At 41.4% G+C, this 25,142-nt stretch overlaps 1 protein-coding gene across 1 annotated transcript in view; it reads right to left on the bottom strand.

Moving 5' to 3' along the window:
• Positions 1-11,897: 11,897 nt before the first annotated feature.
• cfap74 (cilia and flagella associated protein 74) overlaps positions 11,898-25,142 on the bottom strand; it is a 240,871-nt gene continuing 227,626 nt past the window's right edge. The window contains exons 35-39 of the mRNA XM_078557686.1: positions 23,640-23,794; positions 21,267-21,387; positions 20,858-20,985; positions 16,397-16,531; positions 11,898-13,235 (exon numbers count right to left, since the gene is read on the bottom strand). Of these exons, the coding sequence (XP_078413812.1) occupies positions 13,137-13,235; positions 16,397-16,531; positions 20,858-20,985; positions 21,267-21,387; positions 23,640-23,794 (638 nt within the window). The 3' untranslated portion in view covers positions 11,898-13,136. The remainder of the gene's footprint in view (positions 13,236-16,396; positions 16,532-20,857; positions 20,986-21,266; positions 21,388-23,639; positions 23,795-25,142) is intronic.

Here is a 25,142-nt window from a genome sequence, read left to right as displayed (position 1 = left end):
TATGCCCCCTGCCAACTTTCTGTTGCTGTTAGGTTCACTGGCTGGGGACAGAAAGCAAGATAATGTTCTGCTGATCTCAGCCGACCTCCACCATTTCAGGGATATTTGAGTGGAATGAATGGGGAAACATCAAACCCCCTTGCCTAATATGGGTGAACATATAGAAAATAGCTACAAATATGCACCGCAGCAACACGGCGGTGGGGGGGGCTGCAAGGAAAGCCAGCCTCCTCCTGACACCCAGGGTTTTTATAGTATTTCAGGAATCAACTGCTCAACAACAACGTGTTACAATTAACAAACTGACTGCCAAGCAATATTCAGTTACTCCACCTAAAGAAGATAAAATTGGTGATTTTTCTAAAAAAAAATAGTCTGTTAAAATGATAAAAGCAAAATTCTGCAGATGCTGGAAATCTGAAACGAAAACAGGAAATGCTGGAAAAACTCAGCAGGTCTAACAGCATTCGTGGAGAGAGAAACAGCGTTAACGTTTCGAGTCCGTATGACTCTTCTTCAGAGCTGCAGACAAGTAGAAATGTGATGAAATTGATATTGTTTAAGGGGGTGGAGCAGGTGAAGCTGGACAGAAGGCCAGTGATAGGTGGGGGCAAAGGACAGATTGACAAAGATGTCATGAACTAAAGGACAAAGGGAGTGTTAATGGTAGTGGTTAGTGCTAAAAAAGGTGCTGATAGTGGCTTTAAAGTGAAAGAGCAGAATGTGATAATTGCAGGACAAGGGTAAACACTCTGAAAAGAACAACATGAACCAGGGACAGATGGCCCAGTGGGGGTGGGGTGGGGGCGGAGGTGGAGGTAAAAAAACGGATTGAAAATGGGATAAAAAGGGGGGATAAAACAATGAATGAATGAATGAATGAAAATAGAAATTAATAAATATAAGTGGATAAAAAATAAAAATGAATATTGAAAAAGGGATAAAAAAGGGGTGCAGATATGCCAACATTGCATTTGCCTTCCTAACTACCGACTCAACCTGCAAGTTAACCTTAAGAGAATCCTGGACTAGGACTCCCAAGTCCCTTTGCACTCCAGATTTCTGAATTCTTTCCCCATTTAGAAAATAGTCTATGCCTCTATTCTTCCTACCAAAGTGCATGACTTCACACTTCCCCACGTTGAATTCCATCTGCCACTTCTTTGCCCATTCTCCTAACCTGTCTAAATCCTTCTGCAGCCTCCCTGCCTCCTCAATACTACCTGTCCCTCCACCTATCTTTGTATCATCTGCAAACTTAGCCAGAATGCCCTCAGTTCCTTCATCTAGATCATTAATGTATAAAGTGAAAAGTTGTGGTCCCAACACTGACCCCTGCGAAACTCCACTAGTCACCGGCCACCATCCTGAGAAGGACCCCCTTATCCCCACTCTCTGCCTCCTGCCAGACAGCCAATCTTCTATCCATGCTAGTACCTTGCCTCTACTAGCATGGGCTATTATCTTACTGAGCAGCCTCCTGAGCGGCACCTTGTCAAAGGCCTTCTGGAAGTCCAAGCAGATAACATCCATTGGCTCTCCTTTGTCTAACCTACTCGTTACCTACTCAAAGAATTCTAACAGATTTGTCAGGTATGACCTCCCCTTGATGAAACCATGCTGACTTTGCCCTATTTTACCATGCACTTCCAAGTATTCTGAAATCTCATCCTTAATAATGGACTCTAAAATCTTACCAACGACCGAGGTCAGGCTAATCGGCCTGTAATTTCCCGTCTTTTGCCTCACTCCCTTCTTAAACAGGGGGGTTACATTAGCGATTTTTCAGACCTCTGGGATCCTCCCTGACTCCAGTGATTCCTGAAAGATCACCACTAACACCTCCACTATCTCTTCAGCTATCTCCTTCAGAACTCTGGGGTGTAATCCATCTGGTCCCGGTGATCTATCCACCTTCAGACCTTTCAGTTTTCCTAGCACCTTCTCCTTGGTAATGGCCACCATACTCACCTCTGTCCCCCGACTCTCTTGAACTTTGGGGATGTTACTCGTGTCTTCCACCGTGAAGACTGACGCAAAGTACCTATTCGGTTCCTCCGCCATTTCTTTGTTCCCCAATACTACTTCTCCTCCAGTGACATTTTCCAGTGGCCCAATGTCCACTTTTTCCTCTCTCTTACCCTTTATATATCTAAAAAAACTCTTGCAATCTTATTTTATATTACTGGCTAGTTTACCCTCATATTTAATCTTCTCCCTCCTTATTTCTTTTTTAGTTGTCCTCTGTTGGTCTTTGTCGGCTTCCCAATCCCCTGGTTTCCCACTGCTCTTCACCGCATTGTATGCTTTCTCTTTAGCTTTTATGCTGTCCCTGACTTCCCTTGTCAGCCATGGTTGCCTCGTCCTCCCTTTAGTATGCTTCTTCTACCTAGGGATGAATTTTTGCTGTGTCTCCCAAATTACTCCCAGAGACTCCTGCCATTGCTGTTCCACTGTCTTTCCTGCTAGGCTCATCTCCCAGTCAATTCTGGCCAGCTCCTCCCTCATGCCTCTGTAATTGCCTTTATTCAACTGTAATACCGTTACATCTGATTCCAGCTTTTGCCTCTCAAATTGCAGGGTAAATTCTATCATATTATGGTCACTTCCTCCTAAGGGTTCCTTCACCTTAAGCTCCCTTATCAAATCTGCCTCATTACACATCACGAAATCTAGAATTGCCTGTTCCCTAATGGGCTACAACACAAGCTGCTCCAAAAAGCCATCTCGTAGACATTCCACAAATTCCTTTTCTTGGGATCCACTACCAACCTGATTTTACCAGTCTACCTGCATATTGAAATCCCCCATGATCACTGTAACCTTGCCTTTCTTACATGCCTTTTCCATCTCCTGGTGTATCTTGTGCCCCACATCCTGACTACTGTTCGGAGGCCTGTACATAACTCCCATTATGGTTTTTTTACCTTTGCGGTTCCTCAACTCTATCCACACAGATTCTACATCACCTGACCCTACGTCATTTCTTGCTATCGATTTAATTTCATTTCTTACTAACAAAGCAACCCCACCCCCTCTGCTAACCTGCCTATCTTTTCGATAGGAGGTATATCCTTGGATATTTAGCTCCCAGTCCTGATCCCCTTGCAGCCATGTCTCTGTGATGCCCACCACATCATACCTTCCAATTTCAATCTGTGCCACAAGCTCATTTACCTTATTTCGTATACTGCGCGCATTCAGATTCAACACCTTCAGTCCTGTATTTCCCGTCCCCTTTCTCATTGTCGTCCCTTTATCTGATGTGCTTGAAGTTAGATTCCTAGCCCTTTCCAAACACTCTGTCCTATTTTGTGTTCTGGGGACTTTAATAGCCTCTCCTGGGCTCTCCTTTCTTTTCAGTTTTTTCATAATTTTCCATGAAGTTGAATCCACCTCCCCATATTTTCTGTTTTCGTTTCTGTTAAAATGATGTTTGACATTTCCTACAGGGTTACCGTAACATTAAACCAGGGTAATGAGCTTTGGGCATGGTCGTGTTAAACTCTGCTGCTTAGCAAATGCAATTTACATAAGAACATACGAAATTGGAGTAGGCATAGGCCATTACCATCATAAATAAATCTGATGTGCTGGGACTTAATTGAACCCAGTTATTTTCCAAGTACTTTTGCTCACTTGGGGGAATGTACTGTCGTGTCCATTAAACTCATGACTATTTATGAAAAATCTGTATCAGCAGTTTTTGTAGACTTATTAAACCACAAACATGCTTAAGTGGATGTAATTAAAGTTTGCCTCAGAATGTTTCAATGTGACATACAGTGTAAGCCAACAATGGAAAAGTACAATACACGAGGGCAAGGTGAACCCACCATGTGAAAGGTAAAGCCCGCTGTACTAAGTTTATTGAGGCTTCTCATCAGCAGCCCATCAAAATATTCCAGATAGAGGCTGAAAACCTGCAGGTCTGACAGCCCAGTGTATGAGCCACAATGTACCTTCTGGTAATCTTCGTACTGGCTCTGCAAGAAAATGTGGAACACTTGGGGCTGTGGGGGTGGGGTGGTGGTGCGGGTGGTGGTGGGGAGAGGAGGGTGTCATCCCATTTAATACTGTCGTTTGACCAGTATCTCTGGAGTGCATCTCAGGCACCTACCTGACAAAGGAGGCCAGTGGTTGCTCATGGTGATGGAGGAGATGCCAGGGTCTTCCCCTGAATATCCCACATAGGACCATGAAAATGACCAGCAGAATAATTTCAATTTCTTTGTTGGGGGGGGTCCAAGGGATGACTCAGGCTGGGATTTCCGGTGGGCTTTATTTCCACCAACTCTTAGGTCATTATATCTCTTCTAGGTAGACCAGCTTTCGATGTTTCCTCCAGGCCAGTGAGAAGTGAACTCCTAGCCTGAAGATCCTTCCCATAGCCATTTTCCGCCTGGTGTTGAGGCCATCTTTGGTTGGATGGAGGCTGGGGGCGCAATGGAAAGGTTGTGGATTTTCCGCCACATAATGTTCTTTGTCGGAAAGTGATTGTGTTGCAAATATGTCAGCAGATTCTGGCCCAGAAAATCCATAGGTCATAACCCTGTCTTAACCTTCAGGGTTTGCACCAAGCAGTGCTGACTCTGCCAGAGTTTGTGGGGTCAATGGGAAGGTAGCTAACTTACACCAGGCTGATGCCTGAAGCCTCCTGCCAAGCCCAACTGTGCCCTTCTGGAGGCCGATTCACTGAATCTCACTCAGCACACTCGTCCCCAGTACTCCACCAGGTCCCAAGTGAGCCATAGGCAGCTGCCTGTGAGGAGTTTACCAGCAGTATCCTCAGTGGATTGGAGGGGCATTTAACAGCGCTACGGTCCATCAAGGTGTGTGTGACAGCTCTAAGGATATGTGCAGCTGCTGTCCCTGTGAGAGAAGCTCTAAGGGCAGTTTTATTGCTTCCTCTATGGGTGCTAAAGCTGCTGTTAGAAGTTCTTTCTTTTCATTATTCTTTACCTTTGCTCTCCCTCAGTCTCTGAATTCCTGGAGCCTGGGATAAATGCTTGCTGCAAGTTTATTCCGCATTTCTACTTTTGATCCTTTTCCTTTATGCTTTGACTCCCCAATACCCTGCCAATTTCCCCTATAAAAGGTTCAGTCCAATAACAGACAGCAAAGAGGGTGGGATAATCTGTTCTGCTCTGAAGAAGGGTCATATGGACTTGAAATGTTAACTCTGTTTCTCTCTCCACAGATGTTGTCAGACCTGCTGAGTTTTTTCAGCATTTTCTGTTTTTGTGTGGGATAATCTGCATTGGCTCCAGTAACATTTCCTGACTGCTGCTATGAGAATACATGCATTCCTGAAAGAAAATACAGGTGGGCTCTTGTAGAAATGTTTTATTCTGCATTTGGAATTTAAGGTTAAAACCCTATTAAATGTAGGAATTCTTATAGCGATGGGAACGCATCAAGTCCCACTCACTCATCATTTCTGCTCTCCCTGACTTTCAGTGCCACCTATCCCTCCCAAAGCTTGAAGTTTCAACTTCTCATTCTCACACTTGAAAACTAATGCATACCCAGACGCCGACAAAATCACAACAATAAAGCTTGCTTGTTTCCAGTGTTTAAATGTGTGGGTTTCAAAGAAAGTTCTTCAATGATTTATGTATATTTACTACATTAAAATAATGCCTTCACTTCAAAAACACTTCATGCTCTAAGTGCTTTCGGCCATCCTGAGGTAATGAAGGGCACTACATCATTTTAAGTCTTTAATATATGCAATCTAAATAATTATGGGCTTGCAACATAACTGCTTAAGGGCTTACGCACAATACAAAGCATGCGGCCATAAGACAAGCTACAGGAATGGAAAAGTACCAGGAGAATGACTGAGCTTTTTGTAATAAAAGCACTATCATGATATTCAGCTGATAGGGCTGTACCATGCACCCCGCAGGATGAATATTAGCATTCATTGATAAAACATATGCACCAAAACACAACGCAGACTCAGCAACAATATATATTCATAGAGCCAAATTTCTGGTCTCTGGTCTGGCAGTGAGATTTGGAAATGTATTCTAGGATTCTAGGGAGTGGAGAAACAGTGCATTCTGCAATCTCACTCAATTTCTCCTGAAACCCATTGTGAAAGCATAGAAATTAGGGACTTGGCATTACCACATACCACTTTGCATTGCTGCTATCAATGAGCACCAGGCAGTAAAAGGTAAATGACACCTGGGAAGCTCCTGTCAAAGAGACATAGGCCAGAATTTTTCCCTCGTTGGGTGGGCTTTGCGGGAGTGGGCGTGGGCAGTCGGGAAGCCGGCTGTTGCCCACGATCAGCTCCGCTCTGTGATTTCATGTGGGCGGGCCAATTAAGGCCCGCCATGTGTGGATCGTGAGCGGCAGCGCTACCTGTGCGAGCGGGAGGAGGAGGGAGAGCGGGCCTGGCGCGCAGTTCACGCATGTACGCTAAAGAGTGCTTCAATCTCCCTGAAGCACGGAGATGCCTCAGGGAGATTGAAGCGCTTTTAAAAAAAAATTAATAGTAAAAATTTAAAAAACACATGTCCTCTCATGTGACTCTGTTACATGAGCTGGGACATGTTTTTAATTCAAAAATAAAGTTTTCAGTTAATGCTTATTTGCTTTAGGAAACCTCGTCCCACTCGTGGATGAGGTTTCCTAAAAAATGTAAAGTCCGCTTAGCCTTTTTGCCTGCCTGCCAGCCGTAAGATTAATTTAATTTTAATTAGCTTGTTAATGGCCTTAATAGGCCTTTCAATTATCGGCAGGCACACAGCCGATTCTGGCACGTGCCTGCCAAATGAAATATCGCACGAGTGCGTGATGACGTTGGGATGCATGCCCGATGTCATCGTGCGTCATATTAAGCTTGGGCGTATCGGGCGCGCACCCGCATACCGAACATAAAATTCTGCCCATAGATTATTTAACTGAGATTTTCTTTTGGTTAGATTTTTACTATTTTTGTTGTAGCTTTATATTTTTGTTGCATTTTCACTTTGTTTTTTGGATGAGAGCAGTGGAAACGTTCCTGAGAGGCAGAGTAATCAGGGTGTCTAAAATCACAGTTAAACCAGCTGTATTTCCAAGTGTTCAATGGAACAAGAAAATCTATAAAGATAAGGTGTTCTGTAAAATTTCCCATATAATACCAGATGATTTATTTAATAATTATGTAATTGAAATGTGAGCAAAATTCAGACTAGTGATAATAATGGAAGAAAATACTATTACAGCTTCAGCTCACCAGGTTTAGTCAGCTGCTGAAATTTCATCTTTTCTATGTGGCCTACCTTAAATTCACTTGACCCCATTCCGACTAAGCTAGTAACAACACAATTTCCTTTCCTGGCTCACATGTTACCTGACCCAACATTGTAGACATTTCTCTCACTTTAGTTGTTGCCATCGCTCTCGAGCTCTTCAATGCCTCTGCACATGTGCACCATCCAATGAAGTTACCTCTAGTAATGGGAAGGAAGAAGGCTTTTTTTCATGAGCTCTTTATCCTTGCCAACAACATCATTGCCCCATTCCAGCCACTGTCTCATGTGGAACAAGACTATTGGCAACTTTGGCATCCTATTCGACCCTAAGCTACATTCCCAACCCCATATCTTTCCATTACAAAGATTACCTATTTAAACCTGTAAACACTGATAAATTTTAATCCTGTCTCAACATATCTGCTGCTGAATCCCTCATTCACCTCTTTAACACCTCCACCTTATTATTTCAATGGTCTCTTGGCTGCCTCCCATTCTTTACCCTCTGTAGGCTTCAGTTCATTCAAACCCCATTCTGTCTATATCCTAACCCACACCAAGTCCCACTCACTCATCACCTGTGCTCTCCCTGACCCTGATTGCCATCCCCTTCAAAACTTGAAATTTAAAATTCTCATTCTCATATCTGAAAATTAATGCAACCCCAGATGCCAACAAAAACAAAACAATAAAGCAGCATAGTAACATTCAGTATATAATTATTAAAGGTTGTGTATTATAGACAAACATGTAATACATCATATAAATTTGAAAATCTAAGTACTTTGTAAAAATGTTATTATTTTACGTACTCACCAGTCCATTAATTCATCTGAGCCATTCCAGCTCATGGACCATGGCCAGGAAACACAGGTTGAGGATCTTGAGGATCTTGATGTTGTAGTTCAGATCGTTCTGCAGTGCCAGGGTGATGGCGTTGGGCTCAGACAGGTTGCAGCTCAGCAGTGGAGGCATTGCCACTGGATTCATAGTCAGGGCAAGGCTTGGAGACTCAATGAAGCAGCTTCGGCCAGGAACCCATGGGCATGGAGAGAGCGACCTAGAGACGAACAGGACAAGGGCAGGGCCAGATGCTGCCTGGACCTCAGTGCAGTGTGGGGCACAGTCTCGGAGGAAGGGAGGCTGTGACCCCATTTGTTGTTTCTGCAATCCCAACTGGTATTGCGATGCACAGTTTTGGAACTGCTGGACTAGGTACATATAGAGTCTTACCAAGTTTCTCAAAATGCTCTAAAGTGCCTCTCATACGAAGTACATAATTTGAAATTCAATCACTGTTGTCATCTAAGTGAATGTGACAAGTATTTTGGGCACTGAAAAAGTGCACAAAAGGTGATGAATTGATTGATCAGTTCATCTATTTTAGGTGGAATTATTTGAGGAAGGCATGCCGGCCAAGTGACTGAGAGAACTCCCTGCTCTTTGCAAAATGTCATGGATCTTTAAAATCCACTCAAATCACTGGAACAGGCAAGTGGTGACTCAGTTTAATATCTCATTCAAAAAGAGAGCACCTCTGACAGTGCTGCACCGGAATGTTAGCCTAGACCGAAACTCAGGTCCTGAAGCAGGGCTTAAATACTCTACCTAAAAGGTGAGTGGACTACCAATTAAACCAAGAATAGAACACTGAACCAAGGCGATGTGTTTTTATGTAGCATAAATTATTTGCATCAGTGCAACAGACAGACCTTCAGGTTCCCTGCTGATAATAACCTGCATAGGACTGTTTGGAGTTTTTACTGAATCTGGTGTCAGCCACATCTAACTCTCCCTATCACATCTTTCTGTCAATTTTTAATGGCACAGTGTCACGTAATCCCTAAATAACTCAACTGGGCAACATACAGATATTCATGAGTAAATCTTGTTTCATCCAATTCTTTCTATTCAGTTTCACACAGATCAGTTACAATCTCTTATCTTGAATGTCTCTATTCTCAGAGCTACTTGCATCATCATATTATAAATTAAACATTTGTAGATCAAATAAAATATAACTCAAATTAAGTGTTATTCCTCAATGTCTGGACACATAATTGGGGTCTTAATTCAATCAGCAATCATTACAATATATAGGATGTTCCAATGAAATAAAATCAGATGTGTCATCTTAAAACAGCTGCACATTGAGTAAGATTAATACAAGGGTTAAAGTCCATGTGCAATTTAACCCTTTTTAAAATTTTCCTCTTTATTCCTAGGACTCTGAAGATACGAATGTGCAACTCCAAGGAGACATGGAAGGTTTTAAATGATTAAAAATATTTGTGAGCATCTGTGTTAAGCTGTGATCTGTTTTATACAGAATGAAGTGTTTGTGGTTGGTCGCTGGCTAACATGTCTATTTTTAAAATTGAAGCTCAGATTAGGAAACATTATAGCCATGTAAAATTCTAACTTGAGTCAGATAGGAAATTAGTTGGACTATGCTGCATGAACTCTGGTTGGAATCTGAATTATAACACTTAGCTAAGGAAAATGTTACCTGAGGGAACGCATATTAAAAGAATGAAAAACAGAAATGTAAAAGAACACAGAACTGTAACCAGTGGAAATTTACACAATTGCTTGTGGAGTTGCTTTTGCAACAAGCTCTTATCTTGCAGTCACAAAGTCTTTAAATTATACAACACGTGACAGGTGATCAAAGTAAAACCAGCCATCATATTGAATCTAATTTGATTTTAAAGTTTTATAATTTAAAAAAAGATCCTGTGACACTTAAACCACAGATTTCATTTAGTGAGTGAAGGAAAGGACTTGCATTTAGGTCGCACTTTTCACAATCCCAGAACTTCCGAAAGTGCTTTACAGCCAATGAAGTACTTTTGACATGTGGGCCTGAATTTTCATTCTTGAGGCAGGTAGCAGGGGTTGGGAAAATTCATAGCTCGATCCACTGGGAGAAAGTGCCCGCAAGGACAGGATTTTCATTTTGGGGGCCCGGTGCAGAGGTGGGCTGTTTAAAAGGTCCACCTCGATGCTGTGGGACTTCGTTCCAGTTAAAATAAAAACGGAAAGGCCCATCAGCCTTACACTCCCATGCCCCATCTATGCCACGTCATACTCCTGACCCACCCCCTATGGCCCCTCATGCCAAGGTATGCCCCCTATCCACTCCCATGGCCCTTCATGCTCCCCATGCCAAGGTATGGTGCTTCCATGCCCACTCACCCACTATATACTGTGTAGAACCAATGAACCATATAGTGACAGTAGGATGTGTTAAAAAAGGTGTAAAAAATCATTCACTGATAACTTTCCACTTTTGTAAAAAAACCTCCTATTTACTATAGCCCAATAAAAATGTCAATCATCAAGACCCTATAAAGTTTCAATAGGTGAAACTGCAAGCACTCAAAACTTGTTTTTTTATCTTGTATGAATAAACATTGCAAAATTGACAGCATAGATCAGGGAGCCTGAGCTGTCAATCAAGTAATGTTTTCTCTGGGGCTCAAGTGTTTTAGTACTCTAATGGATTTCTGGGCTCTCAAACAAGAATACATAATGCAGCTTGGCTGAGAGCCCAGAAATCCATTAGCTTGTAGGTGGCCAATTAAGAAAATGGGCATGGAAATATCCAAAAAATAAACAAAGATTTGCCTGACAACTTCTAGAATTCTCACAAATGCTCCATTGGGGTCCTGGGACAAGTTCCAATTCATAGCATCTTTGGGCAGTCGCTGATGGGAAGAGCCAGAAATTAAGGTGGGACATCCGAGATATTGACCTCTCCCATTTCATCTGAATGGTTACACTGAGTTGTATCTTCTGCAGGCCAAGGTCCAACTGAAAAATCCCAGGAAACCTCTGTGCAGCACAGCAGGGAAGACCTGATGTAATAGGTTTCTGCTCCTTTTCCTTCTTTGCTGTGCCTGGTTACTCAGTGTTTCCCAAGCTTAACGAATAGGAAAATCCACCCTATGTAACAATGACTGAATTGCAGGTCCAGTTTCTGTTATGTGCCAGAGGTGATTTCAGCTGAGAGTGGTAGCAGGTATGCTCCAATCAGCTTCAGTACCAGTGAGAGAGTTCCTGCTCCTGATCACTATCCAGCTGCCAGAAGGATGGGCCTGATCCTAACTCACTAAAACCCATTCACTTAGAGAGCGTTAAAATCAGGTCCGATATGCGTGACCTTCAGCAGAGGACGGGTTAAGGACAGTCAGAAACCACCTGAACGTTAAATTGAGTCGAAACCTTTCTATTCACGGGATTGATAAAGAGCCTTGATATTCACATGGGTGCCACCAATGATGCCATGCACCTATGGGAACGCACTGCTCTTGTGCTTCCTTTCTACTGGGAAACTGGTGAGGGTGTTCATCCTTGCAATCTGTGTTTATCACCTTCTTGTTACAGATGTGCACTGCAGACTTCCTGATTTGGCAGATGTCCTTGGTTGTGGCTTGGAAGACTCAGGTAGCTTGATTCTACGGATAGAGCCATCTCTGTTCCCAGTGTTGTTTGCAGGTCATCCTGCAACACGTTACAATTCTGTGATCCTTGCCTTGTGAAGCAAAAGTAGCAAAATTAGGTCTCTCCTGACGAATATGAGGGGCCAGTAAACCTGGATCTTGGGGTAGTGAGTGATGTGTACGAATGAACTCAACTATCACCACTTTGCGTGTTATTTAATGGCAGTCAACCAATCCAAGCAAGGATAATACCAAGAAGTATTAGCAGAAAAAACAGATAAAATCATAGAATGATACAGTGTAGAAGGAGGGCATTCGGCCCATCGTGCCTAAGCCAGATCCTTAAAAGAGCTATCCAATTAGTCCCATTCCTCTGCCCTTTTCCCCATAACCTTGCGACCATCTCCCCTTCAAGTATTATCCAATTCTCAGATGAAAACAAAAAACAACAAACTACCCAGCAAAATCCACTAATGCATGAAGCGAGGTATAATACTGTTCCCTGGTTAGTTTTTCCCTCAGAAGGTCTTTTTTCATCATCTCTTTCTTTTTTTAAAATTCTCATTTGCAGCTATCTTTTTTGTTCCTCACATAAACCCAAAACCTGGGTATTCCACTCTGCATGTCCTAACTCATTGCCACTCAATTTGCCTAAATACCCAGGACACAATTACTTCATCCACCTGCTAACTATTTTTCAATACCATACCTCAATTAGAAATTACACCAAAAATTCTGAATACTTACCAATGCTCATCATGCCCAGAACTTACTTCCCAAATGAACTTAATAGGTTCCACACTCCTCTCTAATCTTTAAAAACCAAATTCTCAAAAATGACATCATCTCATTTACAGCAATGAATGGCACATCAGCTCATACACACAAACATATGTATATTATATATACACACACATAAAATGAATGGTTAAGGTAAATTACAAAAATGATTCTGATCCTCAGTCAGTTTTGACCAACAGGTGTACAAATAACTTTGTCACAAGTGCACATATGAACTCCAAGCTAATAAGGTGCCTTGTATACGAATATATATGGTCGTTGCTGGATAAGGAAACAGTCAATCAAGCAATATAAAAATACCAAAACAATCATTTGTAGTCTTTTATAAAAATGTATTCTTGTAAGAAGAAAAGTAATTTAGAAAAATCAAATATGAAAAATTAAAATATGAAAAGTCAACATGAACAAATCCTTCTGAGTACATTTAGATTTGAAAAGCTTTACTTACAGAGGTTTCTTTTCACAGCAGAATGCGATCAGTAGGAGTTGTAGGCAAGTAAATAAAGTGAAATATTATTCAGATTGTGAACTTTTAAAACTTAAATATATATGAATTTAAAAGGCTTAGCCTTTTCTGCAACAGACAAGCGTCTTATATCTAAGAAGTTTTCTCAGTAATCCCTCCAGGTCCTTCATCTTAAGTTGAGACAACCATTGCCGTTAGAATGATTTGGTAATTTTCCGTGATGTCTCCCTTGATAGACATTTTAACTGTAGCTGAGATTATTTGAAGTGGCTTGAAAACAAAATTAAAAAGTTATATTTAAATAACTGTATAGCTCAAATATACTAATTATGCATTTTAACTCAAAAATGTAAAATACTCCAGCTTTCTTTAAAAGAAACATAATTTAGAAAAATGTATTAAATCTATGGGTAACATTGAAATTCCCTAAGAAAAATATACTTCTATGATATAGCTCACTTGGACTTGCAAATAGCTTTGATAAAGTTACACCCAGAGTAGAATATGGAACTAAGTAAAAATTTGGTTAAAGAGCATTCATAGATGTGGAGTGTCAACTTGAGCAAGGAGTAGAGGGTTTGTATTTGGACGCCTGCTGATTCTAATCTGCAAAATAGAGCAGCATGGCAAAATCTATATCAAACAGGAAGGGCAAGATATCTCAAAAAATTGAGCAACAGGTGAAGCTAGCTGTTTCACGCTGCTACTATGTAGTAGCAACAAGACAAAAAAATTCGCCACTAACAGGATGCTGCTGTCAAGTCAAAAAAACATTCTGCCTATCACACAAATGAATAATAAATGAATATATGAATTTCAATGCCAGTGTGATGCTAGGTATGTAGACCGTACGTCCCAAAGACTGGTGGATCGTATCAAACAGCATGTCCCTTCTGCTGCTCGCAACGGGCATGGTACAGACCATACCCAACCAGCCTATGCCTGCAAAACTCAAAATACAGTGTCCAACATTAGATGTAATTCTGCGATTGGACAACATTTGCTAAATAATCCTGTGCTAAAAATTACGCTGATAACCAATTTAAGATTGTCAGTTGGGCTTGCAGTGTGACGCGTTTACATGTACTGGAAGCTACGTATATTAATACAAAGGGCCCTGTTCTTTGCAGACAGAAAGTGCATGTACACACATTGTGTCTGTTTTAGCTAAACGAAATAAGTGATAGCCATCAACTGATTCATTCCTCAGGGCAATGCCTTCACTAATCAGAGTCAAGCTGCCTAGTTTAAATTTCAAACAATGCTTGGCGGTTAACTGTCAGTCACCATTAACTGGTGCATTCTCCATGGCAATGCCTCTACCAATTAGAATCCACTTCCACCCAATTAGCACTCTATTCTCAGACAGTGTAAAGTTGTTGTTTCCCCTGACATTGATATTCTTGTGATTGTCCTGATGAGTGCAAGACAAAAAGTTTTGACAACATGTCTTTTTTTAGCAATAAACAGAAATCTGCAGACCACACTGAAATATGCAGAGCAATAGTGCCAGGCAACCCAATTTTAACAGTAGAGGTATGGCACACTGGGACCTAATTTGCATATTTAAAGAAATGTAAAAAATTATTGCCTAGAAAGAAGCAGTTCGGCCTATTTAGCCAGTGCCAGCTGCAAGAGAGTTCCACAGCCTAATTCCAATTTCCAGCCCTTGGGGTTGAATTTTCCCTCCGTCGGGGGGGGAAGTTGATGGGCGGGTCCGTACTGGCGCGCTTCCGATCGGTGCCCCTGATCGGAGGCCCAGTGCCATTTTATGTGGGCGGGCCAATTAAGGCCCGCCCAGCGTGATGTCTGCAGGGAAGTGCTATGCGCTCCCTGTGCAGGTGGGGGGAGAATCCCAAAATCGAGAGTGCGCTCTTTCGCGCATGCGCATGAAAGAGCGCAATCATCTCCCTGCAGCCTCTGGGAGATCGGCTCTACATGTAAAAAAGATAAAAATAGAAAAATAAAACTTCCCTTACATGTCCCCTCATGTGACGATGTCACATGAGTTGGGACATGTCCATAATTTTTACAAAAATTTTTTGAAGCCTACATGAAACCTCATCCCGCCCGTGGATGGAGGTTTCATGTTCTTTCGAGTTCCCGTCAGGGCTCCTGGCCTGCCCACCAACCTTATGGTTGGACGGGCAGGTCCTTTAATTGCTTAATTGACCATGTCAATGGCCTCAATTGGCCATTTACAGGTCAGCGGGCGCGCAGCTGATTTTGCTGCGCTCCCACCTTCCTGAAAATTTAAATGGGGCGCGGTGATGTCGGGAATTCCCCCCCGACGTCACTTAATGCGTTGACGAGTGGGCCCCACCCCCGCTCGCCGACTCATAAAATTCTGCCCTTGGTCTGTAGTCCTGTAGGTTACGATACTTCAAGTGCACATCCAAGTACTTTTTAAATGCAACGAGAGTTTCTGCCTCTACCACCCTTGCAGGCAGTGATTTCCAGACCCCTACCACCCTCTGTGAAAATAATTTCTCCTCAACTCCCCTCTAATCCTTCTGCGAATTACTTTACATTTATGCCCCCTGGTTATTGACCTCTCTGCTAAGGGAAATAGAGATGGTAGGCAGGGCCTATTGCCTTCCTGAATTGCTCACCTGCTCAAAAGAGCAGGTTACTGTTGGGATCATAGAGGGTAAACTGTTGCTTTTGTTTAACTGCTCCTCCCCCTGCCAAGTCGCCTGGTTTCCAACAGGCTGGCAGAGTTAAAATCGGAGTCAGAGATACAGTTAAAAATGATTTAGGTCAGTCAACATGACAAATAAATACAAATTAAATTCAATACTGACAAGTGCAAAGTATTGCACATTGCATGTAAATATAATTAAGTATATAATGAATAAACAGAAAAGAACTTGGGAGTTAAACTCTTGTATCAAAAGCCTTGCAAACTCATCCCCACATTTAATCAGCTCACTCTCCATGACAGAGCCTGCTCAGGCATCTCTCGCCGATGATTTTTTCTTCACTCACTATTTTAAAGATATTGCAAAATGTACTTCAAGGTACAGCAATCTATGATTTTACAACTGCGAGAGATGGTTCACAAGGCAGCAGCAGTTTACATCAAAGAGAAAACCATCTTTCAGAATTAACTATGTAATAGTTGTAAATTTTCCAAATATTTCCCTGGGATAGTACTCGGGGAATTGTACTCACTGATAAAAGCCTCAGGTCCTGGTTTCTATTTGTTATTATGTACTCTATCCAATGCATTACCACAAATTTCAATTAAGTATCAGACATCAGTTTGGAGTACTTCAATTAACTAACCATTCTAAGTTCCTCAGTTAAACTTAGAATTGGTGTAAGTTTAAGGTCTAAGGCATACAAAGTACTGAACTTATTTCCCCAACTATAAAAACGTTGCCACACTAAGGATTAGTGTTATCAGATTTCACAATATATCGACTTACATCATGTCCACTAGGTGGAGTCCAGCTAGCAGTGATAGTCTTTGTAGAGCCAGCTTCCACCACGGCTTTAACTGGATCAAAGGTGAATCCTTTCATCTGAAGTGCCTGCGGACTGTCAATGGTGAACTCAACATTCTACAAGAAAAATGACACCAAACTATTATAGTTTAAAAAAGGATTCCAGAAAACCTCTTTTTCAGCAAGACTGTAAATTAAAATTTGAACAATACTAATTTTGTGGTACTAATCCATTCTTTTAAACCATTTAACTGGAAATGGACAATTTGACTATATTTAATATAATTATACTCTTGATTTTGTTCATGTTATGATCTGATCTTATTAGACCTTGATTTCATTATGAAAATTTATAACTTATTTACAAATTAGCTTTGAACAGCTTGGGAAGGGGGAAGCAAAAAATTCAGACTCTACCTTTTTTGGTCCAGAGATTAAATTAAATGTTGGCTTTGATCTATTTAACAATGTTACAAGATCATTTTGACATCTTGAATACACTTGATACTCCTTGCATTTGGGCTGAACCCACGTTCCTTATTCCAGAAAGCTTTGCATTTTATTTTTCCCTGGTCCATGTTTATATTATAGTTTTGCTGCAGGATGTTACTGGGTAAACAATATTCTTGTCAACAATACACACAAGTACAGAATAGACACTTGTCTTGTAATTGTAGAGAAGCAATTGTCCAGAATTTGCTGGAGCAGGGTATCTCACGGTGTGCCTCATTTGTTAAATATTTTTCCCTCACCCCTCACCTGGAAAGGCTTTGCTCCATCAGTTGCTGGAAACGTGAGAAGAGTGGGGAATCTGAGATCATGGTGAATGATGGGACCAGCAGCCTATCTCCACAGCCAACGAGGTTTAAAGATAGAAGAATAAACTCGGTCTTAAACGAGGTAGGTATGATTGGGAAATTTGCGGATGACACAAAAATTGACCTTATGGTTGATAGTGAAGAGGATAAGCTGTCGACTCCAGAATTATATCAATGAGAGGGCAGAAAAGAAATAGAATTCAATCCGGAAAAGTGTGAGGTAATGCATTTGGGGAGGGCAAACAAAGCAATGGAATACTCGATAAATGGGAGGATATTAAGAGGGATTGAGAAAGTGAGAGACCTTGGAGTGCACGTCCACAGGTCCCTGAAGGTGGCAGGACAGGTGAATGAGGTGGTAAAGAAAGCAAATGGATGCTCTCTTTTATTGGATGAGGTATTGAATACAAAAGTAGGGATGTAATGATGGAACTGTATAAAACGCTGGTTAGGCCACAGCTGGAATTTTGTGTACAGTTCTGGTCACCACATTACAGGAAGGACATAATTGCTCTAGAGAGGGTACAGAGGAGATTTACAAGAATGTTGCCAGGGCTTGAAAATTGTAGCTATGAGGAAAGATTGAATAGGCTGGCGTTGTTTTCCTTAGAACAGAGGAGGCTAAGGGGTGACCTAATTGAGGTGTACAAAATTATGAGGGGCCTAGATAGGGTAGACAGGAAAGAACTGTTTCCCTTAGTTGGGGGGTCAATTAGGAAAGGGCATAGATTTAAGGTGATTGGTAAAAGGATTAGAGGGGAGATGAGGAAAAATGTATTCACCCAGAGGACGGTGGACGCCCGGAATTCACTGCCTAAATTGGTGGTTGAAACACTCAACTCATTTAAAAGATACCTGGGTGTGCAAACCTATGGACCAGGTGCTGGAAAGTTTGATTAAAGTGAGCGGCTAGTTTCTTTTTTTCTCTTTTTTGGCCGGCGCCGACATGATGGGCTAAATGGCCTCTTTCCGTGCCTTAGCTTTTCTATGGGGAGAGTTTTCTCTCCGACAGTGTCACATGAGCTGGGACATGTCAATGAACTTTAATAAAAAAAAGTATTTAATTTATAAACCCTTCATGAAACCTCATCCCGCCCGTGGATGAGGTTTCATGATAAATGTGAAGGCCACCTGGGCTCTTCGCCTGTCCCCCAACCTTAAGGTTGGAGGGGCAGCTCAGCTAATAACTTTACTTAGTTTTTAAATGGCCTTAATAGGCCTTTGACAGTTCGGCGGGTGTGCAGCCGACTCCGCTGCGATCCTGCCAAACTGAGGATCAGAATGACACGTGGTGATGTCAGGAGGCATGCCTGACGTCACTGTGTGTCATTTTACACGTCAGTGAGCGGTGCCCGTGCCCTCTCACTGACCCAAAGATTCTGGCCTGCAGTTCTAAACAGAGCAACTGTTAAGAAGGAACTGTTGGAAATAGAGTCAAATTAGATAGAGAGAAATAAAAAGAGGGAACAGAAGATTGGATTGAGAGAGAAAGTAACAGAAGAGACAGAAAGAAACGCAAATAGAAAAAAATTAGTGTCAGGAACAAATCCTAACAGCAGGAATGAGACTCATTTCCTCCCTTACTGAATTGGAAAGGTTAAGTGGCATTGCCAGAACATAAACCTAATCATTCAGAGTCCTTATGCTGATAGAATGGATAGGAAGGGCCTATTTCTGTCAGCAGAGAGGAAAATAACCAGGGAGTATAGATTTAAAAAGTAATAGGCAGAAGGATTAGAGGGAAATTTTTTGAACTCAGTTTTGAAATGTAGAGCAGAATTTTGCCCTTGTCGGGCAGGCTCAGTGGGGGCAGGCTGTCACATGAGCAGGGACATGTTATAAATGAAATTTAAAACATTTTATTTTTATTTGATGTTGGAAACCTCATCCCACCTGTGGATGAGGTTTCCAAAAATGCAAAGGCTACTTGGCCTTTTCGCCTGCCTACCAACCGTAAGGAAATGCAAGAAGAAAAAAATTAGAGTCAGGAACAAATCCTAACAACAGGAATAAGGCTCATTTTCTCCCTTACTGAATTGGAAAGGGTAAATGACATTGTCAGAACATAAATCTAGTCATTCAAAGAGTCCTTATGCTGGGGTGGTGGTGGCATAGTGGTATTGTCACTGAACTAGTATTCCAGAGACCCAGGGTAATGATCTGGGGACCCGGGTTCGAATCGATGGTGAAATGTGAACTAAAAGTCTGATGCTGACCACAAAATCATTGCTGACTGTCGTAAAAATCCATCTGGTTCACTAATGTCCTCTACGGGAGGAAATTTGCCATCCTTATCTGGTCTGGCCTACATGTGACTCCAGACCCACAGCAATGTGGTTGACGGGCATGTGTCCCGACGTCATCGCATGTCATTCCGATCTTCAGTTCGGTAGGCGTGCACTGGAGTCGGCTGTGCTACCGCTGAACTATCAAAGGCCTCTTAGGGCCATTTATCAACTAGTTGTCTGGGCTGCCTGTCCAACCTTAAGGTTGGCAGCTCCGTGCTTCAGGGAGATTTCTGCGCTCTTTATGCGAAAATTCTCCCCTAGGGGGGCACAGTTTGAAAATAAGGGGTTCTCCCATTTAAGATGGAGAGGAGGAGTACTTTTTTCTCTCAGAGGGTTGTTAGATTTTGGAATTATCTTCCCCAGAGAATAGTGGAGGCTGGGCCATTGAATATACATAAGGTCGCGTTGGACAGATTTTTGATTGACAAGGGTCGAGGGTTATGGGGGTCAAGCAAGAAAGTGGAGTTACGGCCAGAATCAGATCAGCCATGATCGTATTGAATGCTGGAGCAGCTCCAGTGGCTGAAAGGCCTACCCCTGCTCCTATTTCATACGATCACCTAGAGGGTGATGGGGGTCTGGAACTTAATGTCGTCTACAAGGTGGGATGAGACTTGATTAGTCTTTATAAGCTGGCACACAGACATGAAGGGCCAAATGGTCACCTCTGTGCCCTAGATCTTTCTATTTTCCTACGTTAGTACCAGCCCTAACTTCCTGTCACAAGTTTAATTCATTTTAACAGCTTAAATGTTGCACTTTCTTGAAACTCATGAGGAGGCTGACAGCAAGATCCTTTTTATTTTAGGCTAATTGTCGAGCAATTTGTGGTGATTCATAACTCATGGGGTATTTCTTTCTCACCACAAACTGCTGCGTTATTCACACACTAATAAACCGTCTGGGTATTAAGCTCACCATGTTTCCAGAAAATTCTGCACTAAGGATCATTATTATTTTTAGTTTATATTAACCATTTGCATTCACAAACTCAATGTAACTTGGTTCTATTTGTAGATAATACCAAATAGAAGGAACAATTGATGCTGAGGAGGCAGTTCAGGAAATATAAAATGCATTTAATCTGCACTAAGATTTTTCAAATGTGAGTGGTTAAGATTGTGAAACGTGTGGATAGCTTCAGGTTATATTGTGATTAGTAAAACACTTTACTTTCAGCAGTAGTATGCAGAATGATTTATTCCCTCGCTGACCTCCTAATTAGCGGAAAAACAGACAAGGAGGTTTCATTTAATAGCGCATGTACCTCTATTTAACTATTTAAAATAAACTTTGTTACACATCAACAATTCAGAGGGATGCAAGTCCATTGTTACCTTTCTAGCTTTAGCTTGGGTCGATCGGATACATCCCACGTGGAATTCTCCCAAAGCTGTTGTCAATTTGTTGTCAGACTTAGTGCTCTTCAGAGTAAGCAGAACTGATTTCAGTACCCGAGGAATATCTGTGGACAACAATTAGAGAAAGTCACTGCTGCAAACTCTACAAGTAGACTGCTACAACTATGTTCTTAAGCTATTCCTAATTTAACTATAAGTAAAAACTGGACCAGGTTGCTGACAATGGACAAATTTAGAATCGGCAGTTTGGTCTGTCACCTGCCATGGGAAACATATATCATATCAGAAGCTGACAATGGAAACTTATGAACAGGGAAAACAACCAAATATTCCTCCCCTCAGTTGTGTGTAAATGGCTTTATGGCATATTCAGGTACACATATACCTGCTGAGTCATAACTTGGTAGGATGCTTAAAGATTCAACTGGAACATCAATTGGGTCTCCTCCTTCAACAAACATCAAATGTTCTCTAGCAGCTCCCTTCAGCTGGATCGTATGAGCAACCTGCAAAGAGACAGACTGATGATTGTCAAATAATCAATCAATTTGGAACTTCCTCTACACAGAAGAAATGCTGCTGCAGCAATGAGCGGTTTGTGAACTGGCTGATTAAATAAACAGTCAGGCACAGGCCACTGTCACTGCAAAGGCTGTCACCTTCACTCAGAGATTCCAACTTCAGAATGCATTTTTATTTCAGGTTCATAGTAAGATTTATCACATTTGTAACAAAGCACATAGTGACGTGGTGACACATTTTTGAGTTCTTTCTAGCTTTCTTACTTTCGAGTTTTGTAGGTAATTTCCCAATTCTCTCTACTTTCAAGAGTGCATTCACAAGCCTTGATATCTAAGTAAACTTTTAATAATGTTGCCGGGACAATAAACAAACTTTCCATTAATTATCTTGAGCCACTAAAATTATCCTGTACTTTCATAGGTTCTCTTTCCTCTTTGATTGTGATAGAGCATTACAAATTCAGACTCCGTTTTAAACTTACATTTTTAAGCACGCTTATTTCACAAAATATGAAGAAGTGAATATCAGTGATATGATATACACATAAGTATTAACAGTAAAAAATCTTCCAATCTATCTCCTTCAGCTTTATTTTTGTAAAATATTTCCGTGGTTATTTCTATCTTACGCTTGCTGGCTTGTCGACCATCACTTTCTTAGACAACTTTTTCTCTTTATTTTGTCGTGGGATGTGGGCATCGTTGGCAAGTCCAGCATTTGTCGCCCATCCCAAATTGCCCTTGACTGAGTGGCATGCTTCAGAGGACAGTTAAGAATCAACCACATTGCTGTGGGCCTGGAGTCACATATAGGCCAGACCGGGGAAGGACGGCAGATTTCCTTCCCTAAAGGGGCATTAATGAACCAGATGAGTTTTTACAACAGTTGAGGATAGTTTTATGGTCACTATTAGTGGGACGTAGCTTTTTATTCCAGATTTTAATTGAATGTATTTAAATTAAATTAAATTTAAATGGGATTTGAACACATGTCCCCAAAGCATTAGCCTTGACCTCTGGATTGCTAGTCCAGCGACATTACCACTACACCAGCATCTTCCCTTAATAAATTTCAATTCACTTGACTCAGTTCCATTTTCAGTTAACCCTAGTTATAACCCTCAAGCAGCTGATGTGACTTGTTAGATTTTCATAACTTCAAAAATAGCTGACAGTTACACTATTTTAGTTGTGCATTTAATTGAAATGTATGTCTTGGTTGCTCTCTCAAGAGAGGGAAACATTCATCAAAACAAACCTCGTAGCATTTGTACTAATTTAAGATAGGACAAAATTGTTTTTAAACTTGGTGCATTTTCAATACCATGCTGTATTTTTTTTATTTCTTAAGGATATAAATGTGTTAGATGCAGATCAGAGAGGGTTCATTCGACTGATATCTGGGATGAGGGGGTTATTTTAAGGGGAAAGTTGGACAGGTTGGGCTTGTATCCACTGCAGTGAGAAGATTGAGAGGTGATCTTATTGAAACATAAGATCTTGAGGAGATTGGACAGAGTGGGTGCTGAAAGGATGTTTCCCTTTGTGGGAGAGGGTGGAACTAGGGGACATAGTTTAAAAATAAGGGGTCTCCTATTCAAGACAGAGATGAGAAGAAATTTTTCTCTCAGAGGGTCGTTAATCTTTGGAACTTTCTTCCCCAGACAGTGGTGGAGGCAGTGTCAGTGAATATTTTTAAGGAAGAGGTAGATAGATTCTTGACTAACAAGGGAGTCAAGGGTTATTGGGGGTAGGCGGAATGTGGAGTGGAGACCACAATCAAAGCAGCCACGATCTTAATGAATGGCGGAGCAAGCTCAAGGGGCTGAATGGCCTAGTCCTGCTCCTAATTCGTACGTTCGTATGATAAGCAGGACAATAGAAACCTCTTATTGTCATACCTGCTTTTCTGTTTAAGAACTTATGTTATTTCACAAGATGGGAGATGCTGCACAATAATGATACATGAGCCTTACAACAGGAATGTTGGTTGTCAAGTGTATTCAATCTATTTCAGTGAGGGACATCAGAACTGAACCTGGTTTTGTCCACATCACTTTCCAGCACAGGTTAATGGATAACAGCCAAAGCCTCAACTGGATCCCAGGCCCATTTTTCTACCATAGAAACAAGAACTATGTAATTGAGTGCAAGAATGTAACCATGGATACTGTAAAGGTGACTGTAAACACCAAATTTGGCTTCATACAGGGGTTGGATTGGTAGTTTCATGTTACCTTGTCAAACAGTTCCACTTGCACGCCATCTGAGTAATGTAGGCTTTCATGGTCGGGGCTGAAAGTGACTTCAAATTCCTGACTCTGCATTGGTCCTATGGAACCTTTAATAGGAGATATACTGAAGGCACTCTGTCCACCATAATTTTGAGTACCTGGCAGAAAGTATAAATAATGGAATTATAGTTATTACATTCTCTTTAAATTTGTGTTACTTTCTTTCTCTCTCTCTCTCTCCAACTTAAAACTCTCACTGAAAATCCTGAATAATTTTCAAAGATTATCCAGTCTCAGATTAGCTAGCCAGAACTGACCAGGAGGAAAAGATGTTTGGGTCCAGAACGGGCAACACCTTCAATTTCTCATTTTCTAATTCCTGACTTCAGACTACGTCGCCCTGAATCACAGAATCACAGAACTGTCACAGCACAGAAGTAGGCCGTTTGGCCTGTCGTGTCTGCACCAGCTCTCTGAGTGAGCATTTCACCTACTGCCTTTCCCCTGCAAACCTGCACTTTCTTTCTTTTCATATAACAGCCTAGTTCCCTTTCGAATGCCTTGATTGAACCTGCCTTCATCACACTCTCAAGCAGTGCACTCCAAACGCCAACACTCGCTGCATGAAAGAGTTTTTCCTCATGTCGCTTTTGCTTCTTTTGCCATTTATTTTAAATCTGCTCTCTCATTCTCGATTCTCCCAATCCACTCCGTTCAGACACCTCATGATTTTGTATACCTCTATCAAATCTCATGGTGACGGTGAACAGTAACTTGCAAACAGTAATATCACAGACAATTCACCATGATTGCTCAGCAACTTGTTTATAGTGTGACAGATGAAGGGGAGGACCTTAATAACATTACAAACTAATAGCATTTGCTTGATAATACAGAAATTGATGAGAACAGAAACATGTTGCTGAAGCTTTCGCCTTGCACTAATCAGGACAAATGCAAGAATGCCAAATTTCAAACAATCAAAATTTTACTACCAGAGAAAAGGGTGTTGATTGGCAAGTTGATTCTGATTGGCCAAGTTGCTGCCAAGGAGAAAGCACTAGGCTTCCCCAGCTCCTGCGTAATTCAAAAAAGGTGCAAGGCTTGAACATGTTCCCTTTGTTTGCAAAGAATGGCCACATTATGAGCTTGACTAATTATCTTAAATTGGTTGTTTAGCACACTCAGAGTTGCCAATTGTGGAATCACATCTAATAGTAGACGTTTTGTTTTGGGTTTTGTAAGCGCAGTCTAGTTAAGCACGATCTGTACTCTGCCTATTACATTTTGACACAACTGAATAGCTTGCTAGGTCATTTCGGAAGGCATTTAAGAGTCAAGCACATTGCTCGTGGATCTGGAGTCACATGTAGGACAATGTGGCAGGTTTTTTTCCCTAAAGGACAATTGGTGAAGGTTTCATGGTCAACATTACAAAGACTAGCTTTATATTCAAAATTTATTAATTGAATTTATATTCCACCAGTTGCTGTGGTGGGATTTGAA

Source organism: Cetorhinus maximus, chromosome 15 (genome assembly GCF_964194155.1).
Source record: "Cetorhinus maximus chromosome 15, sCetMax3.hap1.1, whole genome shotgun sequence".
NCBI lineage: Eukaryota > Metazoa > Chordata > Chondrichthyes > Lamniformes > Cetorhinidae > Cetorhinus > Cetorhinus maximus.
Note: the sequence above shows the minus strand (reverse complement) of the source record. Positions and strands in the feature narration are given on the sequence as shown.